This window comes from Neophocaena asiaeorientalis, unplaced genomic scaffold, assembly GCF_003031525.2.
Source record: "Neophocaena asiaeorientalis asiaeorientalis breed wild unplaced genomic scaffold, Neophocaena_asiaeorientalis_V1.1 scaffold134, whole genome shotgun sequence".
In the NCBI taxonomy this organism is placed as follows: Eukaryota; Metazoa; Chordata; class Mammalia; order Artiodactyla; family Phocoenidae; genus Neophocaena; species Neophocaena asiaeorientalis.
Genome location: NW_020185339.1, coordinates 22,735,045 through 22,756,981, shown reverse-complemented (window position 1 = coordinate 22,756,981; position 21,937 = coordinate 22,735,045). Strand labels below are relative to the sequence as shown.

The 21,937-nt window shown below is 41.8% G+C and overlaps 1 protein-coding gene across 7 annotated transcripts; it reads left to right on the top strand.

Annotated features, from left to right (window-relative positions):
* The first annotated feature begins 1,881 nt into the window (after positions 1 to 1,881).
* Positions 1,882 to 21,606, top strand: ATP23 (ATP23 metallopeptidase and ATP synthase assembly factor homolog). 7 transcript variants are annotated; one of them, XM_024736950.1, is made up of 6 exons: positions 1,882 to 1,955; positions 12,346 to 12,391; positions 13,100 to 13,181; positions 16,833 to 16,970; positions 19,127 to 19,210; positions 21,146 to 21,606. In XM_024736950.1, exons 2-6 carry the CDS (start codon positions 12,375 to 12,377, stop codon positions 21,347 to 21,349), a joined length of 525 nt encoding a protein of 174 aa, XP_024592718.1. In that variant the 5' UTR covers positions 1,882 to 1,955; positions 12,346 to 12,374; the 3' UTR covers positions 21,350 to 21,606. The 7 variants fall into 7 exon arrangements, with proteins under 7 accessions (XP_024592718.1, XP_024592723.1, XP_024592722.1 ...); XM_024736955.1 differs by having other exon boundaries at positions 1,884 to 2,259; XM_024736954.1 differs by having other exon boundaries at positions 1,884 to 2,268.
* The last annotated feature ends 331 nt before the right edge of the window (positions 21,607 to 21,937 follow it).

Sequence of the window (21,937 nt, the reverse complement as noted above, 5' to 3'; positions counted from 1 at the left end):
GGAAAAATAATAAAAATATTCTGATACCTAGACAACTACTGATCATATCTTGGTGTACAATTTTCTAGTTTTCTCTCTGTTGCTTTCAGCAATGAACATTGAAAAAATGTTTGCTAATTTGGTGCGGGGAAATGAGAGCTTTTAATTTGCATTTTTTTGCTTATTCATATAGCTGAATAGTATTTCAAATGTTTACAGTCTGTGGTCCATTTCAGGCCCCATCTTTTCTATCTAGCCTTCCCTGAGAATTCCAGACTAATTACACTAACTTGAAATGGCCTAGTTTTCCATATGTGTATATTTTAGTCCTCTAACTAGATTAAGAGCTAGTTGTGTGGTCCTGGATTATTCAGTTTCGCTGAGCCCACTTTCTTTATCTGAAAAATACAGTGATAACAGTATTTATTTTGCAGGGTTGTGGTAGGGATTAGAAATAATGTATTGCAGGTGAGCTCAATAAAAAGTAGCTTTTTTTGGTTACAGCTTTAGTAGTCTATGTACATAGAAGGTGTTCATAATATTATTTTTCAAATGAGTAATCCTAGCATCTCACTCAATTTAGATATTTATTGAGCACCTATGACACATAGGTACTGTTCATAATCCTCAATGTCTCTTGAATCTTTATGAATTAGATACATTTCTTACATAAATCATATGCTCCTCTCAACCTTAGAAATTCTCTTATTATCCTGTTTCTGCTGCCATGCCTGGCCCATCATAGCAGGTACTGAATGTGTGAGTTGAACTGAGTAAATTTACTGGGAAAAGAGAAACACAAATTAGTTAAAACCTGTCAGGCAGTGATGAAGCCATAATAGGTATGAAGTACTTTGTACATTGGGAGATCAGGAGAGATTAATTTTGATTAAGGTATCTGGGAAGGCCCTGTGGATTAGGTAGATTTGATCAGGACCTGGATCATAAGGACTGAGGACTGACTTAAAGATGGAAATATGAGTTAAGGCTTGGAGTTATAAGTAAAAAGGTTGTATTTTGTTATGTTGATGAAAAAATTAATAGTCGGTCTAAGAAAGAAATGGAAAATTTTATTTGAGCGAATCTGAGGATTATAACCTGGGAGACAGTCTTTCAGAAAGCTCTGAGCACTGTTCCACAGCACAGTGGATCAGTGTGCTAATCACAGCACAGTTAAAGAAGTTTTTGAGACAAAGTGTTATACGTCAAATGAATTATTGACAGAAGGAAGGTTATCTCCCAAGGAGTTATGGAGTAGTGGGTCATCCTGACCCTATACAAGATTAAGAAGGAATATCTTCTAAGGAGGTCTGGTTAATGCAGATGGAGGAGGCCCAAACTGGCAGAGAAAAATTTTGTTTAAATTTTTCTTGCCTTGCCATAAAATATGAAATTTATTTCATCAATTATCAGAGAGTTATTTGCAGTGGCAAAAGAGTAGGGTGGGCGAATGGGCCTAGAAGAGGCAGAAAAAAAGTAGTTGGGTCTTATATTTTGAGGGTTTTGACGCGACCATTCATTATAATTGCAGCTTTCAAACGTTTCTGAAAAACAGGGCTTTTAATATGGCTTGGGGCGTCAAGAGGTGGACCAGAGGCTGCAATTAGCCTGCTGGTGGACAAAGCAGGGAGTGCGAAGATGGCAGAAACCTTCAGAGGGAGAAGGGTATTTAATGGCCAGTACTGGTCAGGAGGTAAGGAAGGATTGTGCACGAGTAAGCAGGGCTGCGGAACAAGGCTTATGGGGACGGCACAAGCACGCTGAGTGGCAAAGGCCGAGCCTACATCAGGCGGGTTGTAGCCTGCGAGGGTACTCGCTAACCCCAGCTCAGCCAGCAGGCGCTTGGCCCCGCCCCTTGCCCGCCCAGCAGCCGTCGCCCCGCCCCGTTACCGTCTTCCCTCCCGGCGCCTGTGGCCCAGCGCTCCTTTGGTCTCCGGGCTCGTGGACCCCTGCGGCCGTCGTCCGGCTGGCGCCAGGTCGGCTCGGCGGAGGGAGGGCCTGGGCTGTGGGTAGGCGGGAGGGAGGTTGCCTTTCCCTGTCTCCCCTCGGGCCTCCTGAGGCGGGCGGAAGCAGCTGCAAAGTCCGTGGGCGGCATGGCAGGAGCTCCGGATGAACGCGGCCCGGGCCCCGCTGCGGGGGAGCAGCTGCAGCAGGAACACGTCGGGTGCCAGGTCTTCCCGGAGCGGTTGGCTCAGGGGAAGCCACAGCAAGGGTTCCTCTCCAGCTTCTTCACCAACAACCAGAAGTGCCAGCTTATGCTCTTGCAGACGTTGGAGACAAGTAGGAGCCGTGAGCCTGGGGGCTGGGCGTCTGCGGAGGGTGCGGTGGGGGTTGTCTGAGAGCCGGCGGGCAGGGAGGGGCCTTGGTGCCGCTCCGCTAGGGGGCTCCGGGTTCAGCCCAGGTGTGTCGGGGGCGGGGTTGAGGCACCAAGTGCAGAGTTAAAGGCAGATTCTTGTGAGGGCGGGTGTGGGGGTCTGAGCCTCAGTTTCCATCAGAGGAAGCGCTGAGGCCCCTTTCAGGACTACTTTTTCTTGCGGCGTGAATGAGGAGTTGGGTTAGGAGTTTGCCCTTTCCGTCACGCGCACTGGTCTGACAGATCCTTTGATATTTTAGGTAAATTATGCAGTAATATGAGGAATTGAGAGTCCAGGTGAAGCAGAGTTTTAAAGAACCATGTTAATTAAGGCATACCTGCTGAAACTGCACAACTCAGATGGGATTTGAACCCCGCCAAAACTCAGCTTGGGACTTGAACCCGCAGGCTGGGACTCGAACCCACTGCCTTTTAATTGAAATTGCACTCCTGGTCTCAGGACTTAATGAAGCTCAGGTTCTTTATGTTTCACTGCAGAAGCAATTCGGCGAGAGGCAAAGTGATAGGTAAGAAGTAGATTTGTTGAGAGAGAGACACACACTCCATAGACAGAGTGTGGGCCATCTCAGAAGGGGAGAGGTCCTGGGAGATACACATTCCATAGACAGAATACAGTCTGTCTCAAAAGGTGAGAGCAGCCAGGAAATATGGGTGGTTAGTTTTTATGGGCTGGGTAATTTCATAGGCTAATGAGTGGGAGGATTATTCCAACTATTTTGGAGAAGGGGTGGGGATTTCCAGGATTTGGGCCACTGCCCACTTTTTGGCCTTTTATAGTTAGCCTTTGAACAGTCATGGTGCCCGTGGGTGTTATGTAGCATATGCTAATGTATTACAATGAGCGTATAATGAGATCTACTGGAAGTTGAATGAATCTTCTTCCATCTTGGGCCTAATCGGTTCTAACCAGGTTTTAACCAGTTTATGTCGTGTCCACAACAGCTCTGTCATTCTTTAAGGGTTGTGCCCTGCCCTCTTCCCTCCTGTTAAAAACAAGTTTTGCAGTCCTACCCTTTGATGGAAAGGGTTCTTAACCTTCATACATGGGTGGACTTCAGAGTGTAGAAATTCCTGACATGGACTACGAAACCGTATGTGTATGCCCCTAAGTGCATTTTTCTGGGGAGAGAGTTCATAGCTCCATGATATTCTCAGAGAGAGCCACGATCCCAAAAAGGTTAAGAACCACTGTTGTGGGTTAAATAGGGACACCATCTGCTGACCAATTTTTCTCTAATCCCAGGGACATTGCACTAGAGATTTCTTAACTTTTTTACATTGCCATCTAAAGTTTACTTTAGATACATTTAGAAAATCAAAGACAAACTTATTGTTCCAAAGTAAGGTTACTGTTTCATAGCTGGCCAGTCACACTTCAAAAGTCAACCAACCAATTATTTTCCAGCCTTCTTGAGATTACCTGCATCTAGGGAGTCAAGGGAGGAGGAGGGGGAGTAGAGAAAATGATGTCATTGTATTTACTTTGCAAATATGTATTGAATGCCTCCTAGGTTCTGGTTTGGGCAAATACTGAGAGGAGTTGGGACCCTGCCTTTAAGATGTTTCAAAGTGGAATGCAGTGGAAAGAACATAGGCTGCAGAATTAGACATGGGTTCAAATTTTGATCCCTTGTTACGTATGGAAGAGTGATTTAACTCTCTGATCCTCTCTATCTTTATCTGAGGGAAAAAAAAAAGGGAGTGGGGGAGGGATAAAAACACCCCTTTTAGGGTTGTTGTGAGGAATAGATTTTATGAGTGTGAAGTGCCAGCATATCAGGAGCTGAGTAAAGAAAAGGTAGCTGTTCTTACAGTGGCAGAGCCAAAAAGTGGAGGAAGAGTTGATACAGGCAGGATATGAGGAGGGTGAGGTGCTAAACTTGAGACCCAGTAGAAATTAACCCGCCTCAGCCTTTCAAGGGGAAGGCTGTTGGGAGAACCTGTTGGTAGTATTAAGGCATCAACTTGAAGCTGTAAAATCCTATCCCTGGGGCGCGTGTGATGGGAGAAATCAGACCTCAAGGGCGACCTTTGTTTTCTTTTTCTCCAAAGCAAATCCATTCCAAATACTGCAGGTCCTTTTTGAAGTACCAAACCAATGTGCTTCCAGAAATTTTTTTTTTTAAGAGGACTGTAGGCTTTTGAATCCATTTCAACTTTGTAAAACTCTTAGTTGCTTGAATAATAATGCACTTAGTATGGTGCCTGATACCTGATATACACTAAGTAATACTTATTATTAATAATAATTGTTTTATTGTTAACACTCTTAAGAGGGGTCAGGTTAGTAAAGCAGTAACCTATACCTAACTTTCTCATCCCACACTAATTTTACTCACCTGTTTTTGCTTTCAGCACTTAAAAACCTTGATTTTTTTTTCTCTCTTTTTTTTTTTTGCTTATGTCACGTAATTTGCTGTGCATTTATACTCTCAGACAGGACATCTATGCGAAAAGTTGATATTAGACGCACTTGGGTTCATAATACTTTGCTGTAATTTTAGCAGGCACATAGCTTCTTTTTTTTTTTATAAATAACAACTTTTATTTGTATTTTTCTCTTCTTGCTTTTTTTTAAGCATCTTTATTGGATTTTAATTGCTTTACAGTGTTGTGTTAGTTTCTGCTGTATAACAAAGTGAATCAGCTATATGCATATGTATATCCCCATATCCCCTCCGTCTTGTGTCTCCCTCCCACCCTCCTTATCCCACCCCTCTAGGTGGTTGCAAAGCACTGAGCTGATCTCCCTGTGCTATGCAGCTGCTTCCCACTAGCTATCTATTTCACGTTTGGTAGTGTATATATGTCAATGCTACTCTCTCACTATATCCCAGCTTACCCTTCCCCCTCCCCATGTCCTCAAGTCCATTCTCTATGTCTGTGTCTTTATTTCTGTCCTGCTCCTAGGTTCCACTTTTTTTTTTTTTAGATTCCATATATATGTGTTAGCATACGGTATTTGTTTTTCTCCTTCTGACTTCACTCTGTATGACAGACTCTAGGTCCATCCCCCTCACTACAAATTTTCTCTAATGATTAGTGATGTTGAGTGTCCTTTCAAGTGTTTGTTGGCAATCTGTATATCTTCTTTGCAGAAATGTCTATTTAGGTCTTCTGCCCATTTTTGGGTTGGGTTGTTTGTTTTTTGATATTGAGCTGCATGAGCTGCTTGTGTATTTTGGAGATTAATCCTTTGTCCATTTCTTCATTTGCAAATATTTTCTTCCATTCTGAGGGTTGTCTTTTCGTCTTGTTTATGGTTTCCTTTGCTGTGCAAAAGCTTTTAAGTTTCATTAGGTCCCATTTGTTTATTTATTTATTTATTTTAAAGAAGATGTTGGGGGTAGGAGTTTATTAATTATTTAGTTTTGGCTGTGTTGGGTCTCCGTTTCTGTGCGAGGGCTTTCTCCGGTTGTGGCGAGCGGGGGCCACTCTTCATCGTGGTGCACGGGCCTCTCACTGTCGCGGCCTCTCTTGTTGTGGGGCATAGGCTCCGGATGCGCAGGCTCAGTAGTTGTGGCTTGCAGGCCTAACTGCTCCACGGCATGTGGGATCCCCCCAGACCAGGGCTCAAACCCCTGTCCCCTGCATTAGCAGGCAGATTCTCAACCACTGCGCCACCAAGGAAGCCCCTATTTTTGTTTTTATTTCCATTTCTCTAGGAGGTGGGTCAAAAAGGATCTTGACGTGATTTATGTCATGGAGTGTTCTGCTTATGTTTTCCTCTAAGAATTTGATAGTGTCTGGCCTTACATTTAGGTCTTTAATCCATTTTGAGTTTATTTTTGTGTATGGTGTTAGGAAGTGTTCTAATTTCATTCTTTTAATGTAGCTGTCTAGTTTTCCCAGCATCACTTATTGAAGAGGCTGTCTTTTCTCCATTGTATATTCTTGCCTCCTTTATCAAAGATAAGGTGACCATATGTGCGTGGGTTTATCTCTGAGCTTTCTATCCTGTTCCTTTGATCTATATTTCTGGTTTTGTGCCAGTACCATACTGTCTTGATTAATGTAGCTTTGTAATATAGTCTGAAGTCAGGGAGCCTGATTTCTCCAGCTGTATTTCTTTCTCAAGATTGCTTTGGCTATGCGGGGTCTTTTGTGTTTCTATACAAATTGTGTATTTTTTTTGTTCTAGTTCTGTGAAAAATGCCATTGGTAGTTTGATAGGGATTGCATTGAATCTGTAGATTGCTTTGGGTAGTATAGTCATCTTCACAATGTTGATTCTTCCAATCCAAGAACATAGTATATCTCTCCATCTGTTTGTATCATCTTTAATTTCTTTCATCAGTGTCTTATCGTTTTCTGCATACAGGTCTTTTGTCTCCTTAGGTAGGTTTATTCCTAAGTATTTTATTCGTTTTGTGGCAGTGGTAAATGGGAGTGTTTCCTTAATTTCTTATTCAGATTTCTCATCATTAGTGTATAGGAATGCAAGAGATTTCTGTGCATTAATTTTGTACCGTTACTTTACCAGATTCGTTGATTAGGTTTAGTAGTTTTCTGGTAGCATCTTTAGGATTCTCTAGGTATAGTATCATGTCATCTGCAAACAGGTGACTTCTTTTCTGATTTGGATTCCTTTTATTTCTTTTTCTTCACTGACTGCTGTGGCTAAAACTCCTAAAACTATGTTGAATAATAGTGGTGAGAGTGGGCAACCTTGTCTTGTTCCTGATCTTAGAGGAAATGGTTTCAGTGTTTCACCATTGAGAACGATGTTGGCTGTGGGTTTGTCATACAGCCTTTATTATGTTGACATAGGTTCCTGCTATGCCTACTTTCTGGAGAGTTTTTATCATAAATGGGTGTTCAGTCTTGTTGAAAGCTTTCTCTGCATCTATTGAGATGATCATATGGTTTTTCTCCTTCAGTTTGTTAGTATGGTGTATCACATTGATTGATTTGCATATATTGAAGAATCCTTGCATTCCTGGGATAAACCCCACTTGATCATGGTGTATGATCCTTTTAATGTGCTGTTGGATTCTGTTTGCTAGTATTTTGTTGAGGACTTTTGCATCTAAATACTTCAGAGATATTGGCCTGTAGTTTTCTTTTTTGTGACATCCTTGTCTGGTTTTGGTGTCAGGGTGGTGGTGGCCTCGTAGAATGAGTTTGGGAGTGTTCCTCCCTCTGCTATATTTTGGAAGAGTTTGAGAAGGATTAGGTGATAGCTCTTGTCTAAATGTTTGATTTTATGATTTATTTCCTTCTGCTAACTTTGGGGGTTTTTTTTTTGTTGTTCTTTCTCTAATTGCTTTACGTATAAGTTTAGATTATTTGAGATTTTTCTTGTTTCTTGAGGTAGGTTTGTATTGCTATAAACTTCCCTCTTAGAACTGCTTTTGCTGCATTCCATAGGTTTTGGATCGCCGTGTTTTCGTTGTAATTTGTCTCTAGGTATTTTTTGATTTCCTCTTTGATTTCTTCGGTGATCTCTTGGTTATTTAGTAACGTAGTGTTTAGCCTCCATGTGTTTGTGTTTTTTACGTTTTTTTCCCTGTAATTGTTGATTTCTAATTTCATAGCACCATGGTCGGAAAAGATGCTTGATATGATTTCAGTTTTCTTAAATTTACCAAGGCTTGATTTGTGACCCAAGATGTGATCTATCCTGGAGAATGTTCCATGTGCACTTGAGAAGAAAGTGTAATCTGCTCTTTTTGGATGGAATGTCCTATAAATATCAATTAAATCTATCAATTAAATCTATCTGGTCTATTGTGTCATTTAAAGCTTGTGTTTCCTTATTAATATTCCGTTTGGATGATCTGTCCATTGGTGTAAGTGAGGTGTTAAAGTCCCCCACTATTGTTGTATTACTGTCGATTTCCTCTTTTATAGCTGTTAGCAGTTGGCTTATGTATTGAGGTGCTCCTATGTTGGGTGCATATATATTTATAATTCTTTCATCTTCTTCTTGGATTGATCCCTTTGATCATTATGTAGTGTCCTTCCTTGTCTCTTGTAATAGTCTTTATTTTAAAGTCTGTTTTATCTCATATGAATATTGCTACTCCAGCTTTCTTTTGATTTCCATTTGCATGGAATATCTTTTTCCATCCCCTCACCTTCAGTCTGTATGTGTCCCTAGGTCTGAAGTGGGTCTCTTGTAGACAGCATATGTACAGGTCTTTTTTTGTATCCATTCAGCCAGTCTGTGTCTTTTGGTTGGGGCATTTAAGCATTTACATTTAATGTAATTATCGATATGTATGTTCCTATTAACATTTTCTTAATTGTTTTGGGTTTGTTTTTGTAGGTCTTTTCCTTCTCTTGTGTTTCCTGCCTAGAGAAGTTCCTTTACCATTTTTAGCTGGTTTGGTGGTGCTGAATTCTCTTAACTTTTGCTTATCTGTAAAGGTTTTAATTTCTCCATTGAATCTGAATGAGTTGCTTGTTGGGTAGAGTAATCTTGGTTGTAGGTTTTTCTCTTTCAGCACTTTAAATATGTCCTGCCACTCCCTTGTGGCTTGCAGAGTTTCTGCTGAAAAATCAGCTGTTAACCTTATGGGGATTCCCTTGTATGTTATTTGTTGCTTTTCCCTTGCTGCTTTTAATATTTTTTCTTTGTATTTAATTTTTGATAGTTTGATTAATATGTGTCTCAGCGTGTTTCTCTTAGGGTTGATCCTGTATGGGACTCTCTGCACTTCCTGGACTTGATTGACTATTACGTTTCCCATGTTAGGGAAGTTTTCAACTATAATCTTTTCAAATATTTTCTCAGACCCTTTCTTGTTCTCTTCTTCTGGAAGCCCTATAATTCGAATGTTGTTGTGTGTAATGTTGTCCCAGAGGTCTCTGAGACTGTCCTCAATTCTTTTCATCCTTTTTTCTTTATTCTGCTCCCTGGCAGTTATTTCCACCATTTTATCTTCCAGGTCACTTATCTGTTCTTCTTCCTCAGTTATTCTGTTATTGATTCCTTTTAGAGTATTTTTAATTTCAGTAATTGTGTTGCTCATCACTGTGTGTTTGCTCTTTAGTTCCTCTAGATCCTTGTTAAATGTTTCTTGTGTTTTCTCCATTCTGTTTCCGAGATTTTGGATCATCTTTACTCTCATTACTCTGAATTCTTTTTCAGGTAGTTTGTCTATTTCATCTTCCTTTATTTGGTCTTGTAGGTTTTTTATCTTGCTCGTTCCTCTGTAACATTTTTTTGTCGTTCATTTTTTTTTTTCTTTTAATGGGTGGTGCTGTCTTCTTGTCTTACTGTTTGGCCTGAGGCGTCCAGCACTGGAGTTTGCAGGCAGTTGGATAGAGCTGGGTCTTGGTGCTGAGATGAAGACCTCCGGGAGGCCTCACTCTGGTTGATATTCCCTGGGGTCTGAGGTTCTCTGTTAGTCCAGCGGTTTGGACTCAGTGCTCCCACCACAGGAGCTTGGCCCGATCTCCCGCCTGGGATCCAAGATCCTGCAAGCTTTGTGGTGCATTAAGAAAAGAAAAAAAAAAGGAAGAAAGAAAGAAAAAAGGAACAGTACAATATCAAAAAATAAAAAACAAAATAAAATTAGAAAGATAAAAAATATAAAAGAATGAACAACAATGAATCAACAAGGTAAAACAGAACTCCAATGTAAAAGTGGGAAAAAAAAAAAAGCCTTGGCTATGGGGGTGGAATTTAGACATAGGCAGGTTGGGGGTGATGTTTGACCATGGCTGCTTAGGACCTGCCCGCGGAAGGGGAGAGGCAGCACGTCAAAAGGATGGCCTCTGGAGTGTGGAGTTCCGGAGTTTGGAGGTAGGGCGCTGAGTGAGGGTGTGTGGGTGGGGTTTAGGTCCATTGCATTGGAGGGGGTCTCAGAGGGTGTCTCCGAGTGTAGAGGTGGGGCCCTGGGTGTGGGTATAGGGGTGGGCCTTGGGCTCTGCAGGGCACAAGGGAGGCTCCAGTGGCAGAGGATTAGGCCCAGGAGCCCAACAGGCCTCCTGGTGCCTAAGTGGACAGGGAAGGCACTGGCCCCATTCCTTCGTGCCCCTCCCCCACCATCTCCCGCAGGGTCTCCCCCATCGCCACTGTAGGATCAGGCCCGGGATCTCAGCAGGTTCCTGGGGGCCCAAGTGGGCAGGGGAAGGATGGCAACTCTCCCTTTTGATACTCTGCCCTCTCAGTGGTTCCCCAATTTCCCCCTTCGGGCGTGGGAATGCCTTGCCTTCCCCCAGCCGCCCCTCAGGGGCACCAGTCTTGTCCGGCCTCCGCTTCTCCTCCCCCTTCGCTCCCCCAATGTCCCACGTCCTACCCAGTTGCTGGGGGTTCCTCCCATCCCCTTAGGTGTCTGTGGTCCCCCACTGGTGCCTGGTAGGTGCCCTAATTGCGAGGAGACGCGCATTCTGCATCCTCCTAGTATGCTGTCTTGACTCCGCCCCCCACTTTTTTTTATAAAGTTTTTAAAAAAAATTTTATTTATTTTTGGCTGCATTGGGTCTTCGTTGCTTTGTGCGGGCATTCTCTAGTTGTGGCGAGCAGGGGCTACTCTTTGTTGCAGTGCTTGAGCTCATTGTGGTGGCTTCTCTTGTTGCAGAGCATGGGTTCTAGGCGCGCAGGCTTCAGTAGTTGCAGCACAGAGCTCAGTAGTTTTGGCGCACGGGCTTAGTTGCTCTGCGGCATGTGGTATCTTCCCGGACCAGGGATCGAACCCGTGTCCCCTGCATTGGTAGGCAGATTCTCAACCACTGTGCCACCAGGGAAGTCCCTCATAGATTCTTAGAAGTGGGGGGCCTCAGGAGTCATCTAGGCCTTTCCAACCCCCATCACTGACCAGAAACCTCTGTGCCATCAATTGACCAGAGTGTTTATAGACCTCTGCTGGAACAGGTTGTCTTTGAGGCCCTTTGAGGCTATTGGGCTCTTGTATCGACAGCTTTAATTGTTGGAAAAATCCTTTCTCATACTGAGTTGAAATGTGCCCTGTGTAACTTCTGCCCTTTGGTCCTTGTACTGCCCTCTGAAGAAATGTTGGCTGAATTTATTCCCACCTGGCACCCCTTCAGATACTTGAAGCTACTGTGGCCCTAGTTAAGTCTTTTTTCTCTTTTCCAAATCTACAGATCCCTTTCTTGCTTCCTGTGGAAAATAGTCCTGAACTGTTCTAGTCACTTTTTCCCATGGAACAGCTTCGGTTGGCAGGTCCTGTTTAGAGTATGGTACTCAGAATGGGACACTATTCACAGACCAGGACAGACCATAGTGGGGCTACCTACTGCCTTCCTCTCATCTGGATACTATGCTGCTATTTGTTTCTATGGATATTGGTCCCAAATTTTCTCAGTCTTTTGGTGTGTGTGTGTGTGTGTGTGTGTGTGTGTGTATTTTTTTTTGATTAATTTATTTTAAAAATAAATTTATTTATTTATTTATTTTTGGCTGTGTTGGGTCTTCGTTGCTGCATGCAGGCTTTCTCTAGTTGCAGTAAGCAGGGGCTACTCTTCGTTGCGGTGCGTGGGCTTCTCATTGCGGTGACTTCTCATCGCGGAGCACGGGCTCTAGGCATGTGGGCTTCAGTAGTTGTGGCATGCGGCTCAGTAGTTGTGTCTCACGGGCTCTAGAGCACAGGCTCAGTAGTTGTGGCGCACAGGCTTAGATGCTCCACGTCATGTGGGATCTTCCCGGACCAGGGCTCGAACCCGTGTCCCCTGCTTTGGCAGGTGGATTCTCAACCACTGCGCCACCAGGGAAGCCCCTTGGTATATATTTTAATACATTGTGTTTGATCATTTAGCTGAAAAGCATATTTGATGTTATCTAAGATGTTTGGTACTACCCATTTTGGTATTTCTATCAGTGTTTCATTTCATTAAAGACTTGCTTTTATGTTAATTTAAGCTTATCTTTTCATATTCATTTTTTATCATTTTTAAGATGGTATTACTTTGCTAAGATTTGTGAGGTTTTGTTTGATAATATCTTGTACTGCTATTTGGATCATTTAATTGGTGCTCTTTTTTTCCAGTTACCATATGTAACTGAATCAATATCTTTCTAGATCCATATGTTAAACTGCTGCTTGATGCCATGAAGCATTCGGGTTGGTAAGTGAATCTTTTTGAAGGGCTGCTCTATATTCTGGCTGCTGAAAACAAAAAATCCCCACCCAGACTGGAAGTACTTCAGATGTTTCACTTCAGGCCACAAAGCCCTTTCCATATGGTAGGTGGTGGTGGTTGGCTGCACTCTCTCCAGGCAGGCCTTGTTCTCTCTGGACCTCTTCAGCTCTAACTCCACATCTCTGGCTCTACTATTCACCTCAGGTATTTAGTAAAGACGATACTTAAAATCTTACTTGTAAGTAATCACCAAACCTGGTTTTTCCACTATGCCAGTCCCAGCATTATCCTTAATGGAGAAGAAATCTCAGCTTGTTATGCATGTAGAAGCCTTCCAGGTGTTGTTTAACTTTGAGGAGATCGGAAGAAGTGATTTCTGAGGTCCACTTCTTAACATTCTGGCCCAAGGGCAGAAACTCCAGCATATTTCCAATATGGTCTTAATGAGTTGATCAAATTCTTTATGGAATCATAGCATAGAATTTGAACTGGGATAGATTTTGCAGAGATAGTTTCCTTATTTACAGATGAGAGAACTGAGTCCTGAAGGTGTTGAGTTGCTTTCCCAAGGTGTCCTATGTGATAGTGATGGAGAGATGTGTCATCTGGGTCTCCTGGCCCAGAGCTGTTTCCCCTATGCCCCATGCATACTACTTCTGGACGTTGTCTTTTTAATCCATTCTTACCTTCCAGCGCTGTTAACAAAGAAAGACACTTTTCTTGTGAAGATTGTAATGGAAATGTCAGTGGAGGTTTTGATGCTTCAGTGTCTCAGGTAGGCGGTCTACCAAGCTGTCTTCTTTCCTCCAGTTCTCTCTCCTGATGTTTGCTGATTGCCTTCTACATGCTGGGCATTCCATTTGGTAGACTTTGTGTAGAATTCAAAAAATGAGTTAATTGTGGTCCTTACTCTTAAGGTCCTTACTTCTCACAGGGGAGACAAGACAGGAACGCGGAGACAAGACAGGAACGCAGAGACAATGATAAAATTTGAGGCGGGTTAAACTCTTTGAGGTGGGTGTGGTTACCACAATGGGACAGTGATGTGATTGACTGAAAGATGCCAGCAGATTCAGCTAGAGGATGTAAAGCTAGAGGATGTAAAGGCTCTTCAGGGGCAAAGAAGACAAAGACTGTTGCCAAAAGCAGGGGGAGCACAAGCAAAGGTGACGTGTTGAGAAAGCACAAGGTGTATTTGGGGAATGGCATGTTGTCTAGTTCAGCTGGAGGGCAGGAATGCATGGGGAATGAGGAGAAATAGGATTGGAAAGAAAGATAGGCTGTATGGTGGGAGGCTTTGAATGTCAAGATAGAGTTTCACCTTTACACGGTGAGAAGTGACAGATCTTTGAGAATTTTTGATGAAGAGAGTGAGTTTTCTCACTTGTAAAATATGGGTAATGACTGTATTTATCTTATAGAATGGTTATGAGAATTAAATGCGATTTCTCCTGTAAACGACTTATCATAGTAAGCAGAGCACTTAAGTCAATAAATGTTATAAGTTTTAAGTCAATGGGGGGTTTTGACAGTCTTGAGGTGGTAGATGGATGTGTCATGCGATATGAGGGTAGATAAAAGTGTTGTAAGTCACTGCTTCCATCATGAATATGTGACACATTGAAGTACATTTAATTGTTTCCTGCTAGGGAATTTTATATGTATTTGAGTTATTTACAGCTGTTTCATGGTAATCATGGGAAAGAGCAACGTAGCAGAGGGGTGAGGTGTCTGAGTTTTGGAGTCACATAGACTTTGAGTTCAAATCCTAGTTCCCCTGCTTATTAGCTGTGGGGCTTGGGCAAGTTATTCGTTTTATTCTCAGTTTCCTCATTTGTAAATTGATAATCGCAACACGTATAGCTCCCAAGATGGGTCTTGGTAAGTTCATCCTCTTTGGGGGTTAGAGTTCACGTTTTGAATCTTCATCTTCTTTCTCAGCAGTGTTATACACAGTTGGCCACTCTTTTTTTTTTTTTCTTTTAATTAAAATTTTTGTTGTGAAGTATCTCATTCATATAGAAGAGTAAAATACCTGTATGAACACTTTCAGTCATAATAGTAAAATGAACATCTATATAACTACCACCCAGATTTGAGAAATAAAACACTGCCAGGACTTCAGAAGCCTGTGTGCCCCTCTTGGGTTACAACCCCCTCCCTTCCTTATTCTGACTTCCGTGATAACCATTCCCTGCTTGTCTGAATGGTTTTGCCATCTGTGTGTACAGTCCAACAATGTGTTTAGTTTCCTCCTTTTAAGCTTTATACTTGGGGTCATGTGTAATACTTTGTCATTTTATGAAATCATACAGTCTCTGTAACTTAATTCTTTCGTTCAACATTGTGAGATTCTTCTGTGTCGTTGTATGCACCTCTGGTTAATTTAGTTTGTGTTGTATATTATTCCATTATATGTCTGTACTAGAGTTTACCCTATCGAGTATCGATTGTTTCCAACTTTATTATTATTATAAACAATGCTGCTGTGAATGTTCTTCACCTTCTCTCCCAGTGCTCGTGGGCAAGAGTTATTCCAGGGTATCTGGCTAGAGTGGAGGTCCTATCCCATGCAGACACTTGACGTTAACAGCTAATGCCACTTTCTTGCCACGGCTTCCAGTATGCCACACTCGTGGTTGCTCCTTTGCTAACTTAGCTTCCTCTACCAGCCCTTAAATGAAGTCCCTTAATCCTTGGTGTTAGAGCCCCTTCTTTTCTACTCTGCATTCTACCAAGGGGATCTCATTTACTTTGCTGGCTCAGAGCGTTCTCTTGAACTCCACATCCATATCGCCAAGTGTTCACTGAACACCTACACTTGGGTGTCCTAAAGGCACCTCAGACGTGACATGTCCAAGTTCAAATTGATTTTTACGATCCTCCATCCCCACCCAAACTGGTCTTTTAGTTTTGCATATCTCGGTGAACGGTACCACCATCCGTCCTATTACCCATGCCAGAAATTTAGGGATCATCCTTGATACCTCTGATTCCCTTCCCATATTCTGTCCGACACCAAATTTTGTCCAGTCTCCCTCCTAAATACCTTTTTAGGCCCCCACCCTCCTAGCTCTGGGACTATTATCTCTTGCCTAGAATACTTCATTCGCCTTCAACTAGTCTCTCTGTATCCAGTTTTGATCATCTTTTGTTTATTTTTCCAACTGTGGTCAAAAGGATAAAAACAAAATAAAACAGCCCCCGTTTCACTACTCCCTTTCAGTGACTTCCCACTGTTGTCAGGATAGAGTGATTTGGCCCCTGCCCTATCTCATGCCTACCGCCTCCAACTCTGTGCTTCGTACTACATACAGGCCTGCCGCCGTCAGCTTCTCCAACATTCTTTTCCTTCAACCCTCCCCCTACCCTTTGCCTATGTTGTTCTCTGTCTGGAATGCTCCCTTCCCCTCTCCTCGAATTTAACTCCTGTTCATCCATTAGATCCCGGTTTAAACATTCCTTCTGCAGAAAAGCCTTTCCCAACCCTGCAGACCAGGTCAGGCACATCTCCCTGCTCATTGTATGTACTCGTGACAGCCTGGGTTTTTCTTCATGACAACTGTCACTGCATGTGTTTAAACATTTTGGTAAATATTTGATTAATTTCTATCTCCATTAGTAGATTATAAATCTCTAGTAGGTCTTGATAAATATTAGTTGAATAAATGAATGTTGAATGAATGTATATAAAATACCTGGGACATGTCCCAGTGTCTGGCACACAGTAAGTACACAGTAAGTGGGGACTATTATTATTAGGACCCCTCACGTCTTTATTATTCTTATAGGGTCCTGCTCAGTGTGCTGCTGGCTTTTTGCACTTCTTTCTGAAGCTCTTTCTGAGGACTTTTCCTGGCAATTCTAGTAGGATGGGACAGTGTGGTCTCATTCATTGTTGATTCATTGCTTATTGAGAAACTTGATAAGAAACATTTTACACATATTCTCATTTAATTCTCACAATTCTAAGAGGTAGGTACTCTAAGTCATCTCCTTTTTTATAGTTGAGGAAACTGCGGCACAGAAAGCTTAAGAAACTTGCCCAAGGTCACTGACTTAGTAAGGAGTGGGGCTGGAATTTGAATCTCCCTGCTTCATTCCAGAGTCCACTCTTAATACAAGACTGTGGAGTCTAAGATGGCTGGTACAGTCAACCCAGTGAGGGTGGTGTGTGAATAAATGTCCTTAACCTAAGTGCTGTGTAGTCCAGAGAGAGGAGAAGGGAGAAGTTAGCCATTGGGAAGGCTTCATGGAGAATGTATGGTGAAGACCGAGCCTTGATGGAGGGGTGGGTGTTGGGTGGATAGAGTGGGTGAGGCTTTCCAAGCAGTCGAGCCCACTCAGGGGAGAGAGAAGATGGAATCTACGAAGTGAGAGTAGATCTTAGAAATAACCGAACTTTCCTCATTTTGGTGCTTCTTAGATTGTTTTGTGCCAGAATAATATCTGTAATCAGGCGCATATGAACAGAGTGGTCACCCATGAGCTCATTCATGCATTCGATCATTGTCGAGCTCATGTCGACTGGTTCACCAACGTCAGGCACTTGGCTTGCTCTGAGGTAAGTTTTATTGTAGAAGGTACTTTTTCCCCAAGGACACTGTTGTGCGTTTGAACATTTTATTCAAGGATGATTTATTTAAACGTATTCCTTTTCTTGTCATAATTCCACATTAGTCTTCAGTTTACATTTTTAACTATTGAATACAATTCTTTTAGATACAGCAGGTAGACATTTTTAAGTATCTTTTTAGAATTGTCTTAAATATAACCTTTAAATCCTAATAATAGTGATGACTTTTAATAATAAGCTATTTTTCCTATGGAATAAACTATATAATACAAAAACTTTATAGTTAACATTTACTGAGGGGCTGTGTGCCAAACCCTAACCCTGTGCTGTTTGTGGACTCTTTTTTTTTTTTTTTGCGGTACGCGGGCCTCTCACTGTTGTGGCCTCTCCCGTTGCGGAGCACAGGCTTCGGACGCGCAGGCTCAGCGGCCATGGCTCACGGGCCCAGCCACTCCACGGCATGTGGGATCTTCCCGGACCGGGGCATGAACCCGTGTCCCCTGCATCGGCAGGTGGACTCTCAACCACTGCGCCACCAGGGAAGTCCTGTGGACTCTTATTTAATATTCACAACAGCCCATTGAGGTAGATACTGTTATCCCCATTTTATTTCTGTGAAAAGTGAGGCAGTTGTTCAGATACCATACATAGTAAGTGGCAGAGGCAGGATTACAACCAAGGTTCTTGAGTGGTTTGCTGTGCTGCCTTCCATAGGTAAAGTTCCTAGCTTTCCCTAGAGTAAAACAGTTCGTTTCAAAAATACAACATAGGAAGATATTCATTTTTAAGCATTTTGGATTGCTGTCAGAAATACACACATATATATGCTCCTAGACAGACATTTGTATTTCATACTTGCATTTCATTAATTGAAGAGTGCAGTGTGCTGAGAAGCTAAAGAAAACTAATATAAATTTCAAGCTTATACTTTATAACTTATTTTCTCTTTCCCTTGAAATTAATAAGTAGCCTCACTGCATCTGATTATAACTCATATTATTTGAAAAGAAGACCGAAATCTGAGCTTTTAAATATTTCTCTCTTGGGTGTTATGAGAATTAATGCCTGTTAGCTAGTTAAAGTGTGTTAAGTGCTTTGAGCTCCTCAGAGGAATGAAGCCATGTTATTATAGAAGTAACAAGAAGTGGGCCATTCTGATTGCAGTGAATGAGCAAAAACGTGGCCAGGTTGGGTGTAGAATCCATGTGGGTAATGCCATGACTTTTTCACCTATTAAAGCTGCTTTTTACCTTAAAGGTATAGAAAATACATACTAACTTCAGGCTGTCATGTTCATAGCATGCCCAGTTTGGAATGTTCTTGATTCTCTGTACCACTTAATTTTTCATAGGCCCATCAAGACCCTGGAGGAAGGGCATGAACGTACACGGGTTTAAGGGAAGGTCCAAGAGAGTTTCAGTGATTTGGGCTAGGAGAGCTGGGAGGTTTGTGTGCCTAAAGTGTCTTAGGTACTGATGTATTCAGTTTTTTTTTTTTGTTTTTTTTTTGCGGTACGCGGGCCTCTCACTGTTGTGGCCTCTCCCGTTGCGGAGCACAGGCTCCGGACGCGCAGGCTCAGCGGCCATGGCTCACGGGCCCAGCCGCTACGCAGCGTGTGGGATCTTCCCGGCGCACGAACCCGTGTCCCCTGCATCGGCAGGCGGACTCGCAACCATTGCGCCACCAGGGAAGCCCACTGATGTATTCAGTTTTAAGCTCACATTGAAACTCAGTTTGTAGATCTTTGGAAGGATGCTTTCTTGAAGTCCTTTTGGTAATTTCTAGAAGTGTTTGTATTTTGTAGAGAGCATAATCTTTAACTTTGAGGTCCAACTCTTTGACTTTTGGTTCCAAAAGAAATTAGTTCTGTCTGTAAGACTGGTGGAAAGTTTTGAAAATTCCCTTTGAGTAGGTGATTGCCCACAGTGTATCTGGCGCTGCCTAGTGTAGCTCACGGATATCTGCTCTTTTTCTTAAGAACTTCTTAAGTCAATAGAGTTAAAAAAAAAAAAAAATCTTACAGGTACTCTGTTCTCAGAAAAATATACCAATTTTATATTTTACAATTAAAAAAATCAGTTGATATAAAGGTATAGAGCACGAGTGCTTATTTTCTTTTTGTTTGCCTTCTGTCTTTGTGATAGGTTCGAGCTGCTAACCTTAGTGGAGACTGCTCACTTTTAAATGAAATATTCAGGTTACATTTTGGATTAAAACAACACCATCAGGTAAAAACTAACATATGAAATCATTTACTGTTAAGAGTGCTATGAGTGGAAATAATGAACAGGAAAATGAGAAGTATATTTAGTATTTGAAATGTGAAAGAACTACTTATATGAAAGAATACAAAATGTGTATCACTTAAGCCAAATAGATGGAATTCAGTTCTATTTTATAATTATGGGCAAGCTATGTGACTGAGTGAGAGATTTTCACAGTGAAAAGCGCTATGGTCTCACACGTGGGATACTTTTGGATGGGGGTAGATAAGGACTGGAAGTGAAATCACAGCCTGTCTTTTATCCTAACAGTACTGGACTTGTGTTTTGAAACCATCACAGTATTCTCTAGACAAAAAAGTAATACCTGTCAGCACAGAGACTGCACTGCAGTGCATTGTGTATTAGCACACCTTTAAAGGCTGTATGACGTGACAGCAAAGCTTTGGATCAGCACGGACTTGATCATGATGAGCTGAGCTGAGCGATTTTGTAAACAAAACAAAATGAAAACTGTAGGCAAGATCATCCTGCTAGAAAGCTTTTTTGTTGTTTTTGTCTAAAAGAAACACTTTATATTTTTTTATTGGGGTATAGTTGTTTTACAATGTTGTGTTAGTTTCTACTGTACTAGAAAGCTTTTAAGGTCCACGATAGATGGGCATGGGGAGAGGAAGTTTAGAACTGATGGACCGGTGAAGAATGTGAGCAGTTCTGCCCATAGCAACCAAGGGGCTGTGTGTCCACATTTAGGAGAAAGGCTGGTCAGAGCTCTTCTATGGGAAGAGGTTACTGGGCCAATTGTCAGGTACATGGGCATCAGGATAGCAGTTTTAACCAGATGCAAAAAGGACGGGCTTGGAACAACAGCAGGAAGGCCCTTGGCTCTCCAGAGAAAAGAGTAACTCAACTCTGGGGAGGAAGATAGAAGGTCACAGAGAACTAGGAAGAGAAATTTTGAACTCAGTGAATGGGAGTTAGTTAGACGGCAAACCTGGGGCCTGGGAAGGGTGCCTACTCTGATAGGGCTGTTACGCTTTCAGCCTGTGCCAAGTCCGCTTAGTGATGTGCCACTGACTTGTGCTGCATGTCTTCCGTGCCCTCCAATCCCTGCTCATCTGGTGAATTCAGCTCAGGCAGCCTTTGAGTGGGCGGTGTGTTCTGGCTCTCAGTGGAAGTAGGGTGCACATCAGAACATCCCAGAGAAGAGGCTAATGCAGTTAAGGCATGTCATCCGGAGTCCAGAGTCTTTGAAAGAGAAATCTCTCCTCTTTTTAACCTGGGTAGCAGCGGCAGAAAATGAACAGAACTAGCAATAGGATGGAAAATACGTGGAGGTAGTGGGAGAAGAGTCCTAGAGAACAGAGTCCCTGCTTTTGTACAGTATGTACCCAAGAAAAAAGTTGTTTGATTTTTTTTTTTTCCCCCTGAAAAATTAGGATGCCTTCAAATTTTGTGTGTATGTGTGGTTTCCTGTTGCCTCCAGGGGAGATGCTCTTCTCGAAGGAAATGTTATCTAGCATTCGTCACCTGAAAAGCTAAGGGAGAGAGGCGCACGGGAGTATATTTCATATTTATTCAAATTAAAAAGCTCAACCAGAACCTTATTTATAGACTTTTTTATGATTTTGCAAAGTTGGAGTTATTGTTTAGCAGATACTGCCTAGAAATTATCATCATTAGGAAAGATGAGAAGAAGGGAGGAGGGGAAGCAGATCTTACTTATACCTAAATAATTTTAGGTTGAGCTAAACATGTTCCATAATTTAATCTTTCTTCTTTGGACTGACAGAAATTAATAAAATAACATGAGAGGAAATTAATTTTGACTGTGGTTCACACATTGTATAAAATGTTACTATTTCATGACAAAATTTTCATATATTAATAAAATTACTTTCATATATTAATAAAATTAAAGCCACGTACTTTTCTCCTTAGACTTGTGTGCGAGACAGAGCCATTCGTTCTATCCTGGCTGTTAGGAACATCAGCAAAGAAGTAGCTCAGAAGGCCGTTGATGAAGTTTTTGAATCTTGTTTCAATGACCATGAACCTTTCGGAAGGATCCCTCATAATAAGACCTATGCAAGATATGCTCATAGAGACTTTCAAAACCGGGATCGGTACTACTCAAATATATGAAGACGATGACATTTTATATGGCAGAGCTTCGGTGATCATGAAGAAAGTATGGTTCCCAAGTGGACAAACATAAAATGTAAATGATCAATTAAATACAGAGAAGACACAGAAGATTCTAGCACAGAAGATTCTAGCATCAGAAAAAGTAACTGTGGTAAGAAATGAAACTGCCTTAAACTCCAAGGCAAAAATTGTATCTTTGTAGCTAACCATTTGGTAAATAAGGCAAATAAATAGCATTTTTAAATTTTCTACAATGTACTTGTTATTACTTGTGTTTTATTTTTTATGATTGTGATTTGCTTTTATTACATTTTAAAACTTGATTATGAAACCTGTGAAGTATGCCCTTTAGGATGTGTATGTCTTCTTTGGGAAAATGTCTATTCAAATCCTCTGCCCATTTTAAAATCAGGTTGTTTATTTTGATATTGAGTTGTATGAGTTCTTTGTATATTTTGGATGGTAACCCCTTATCAGATATTGTTTGCAAATATCTTTCTCCCATTCAGTAGGTGGCCTTTTCATGTTGTTGATGGTTTCTTTCTTTTTTTTTTGCGGTACGCGGGCCTCTCACCATTGTGGCCT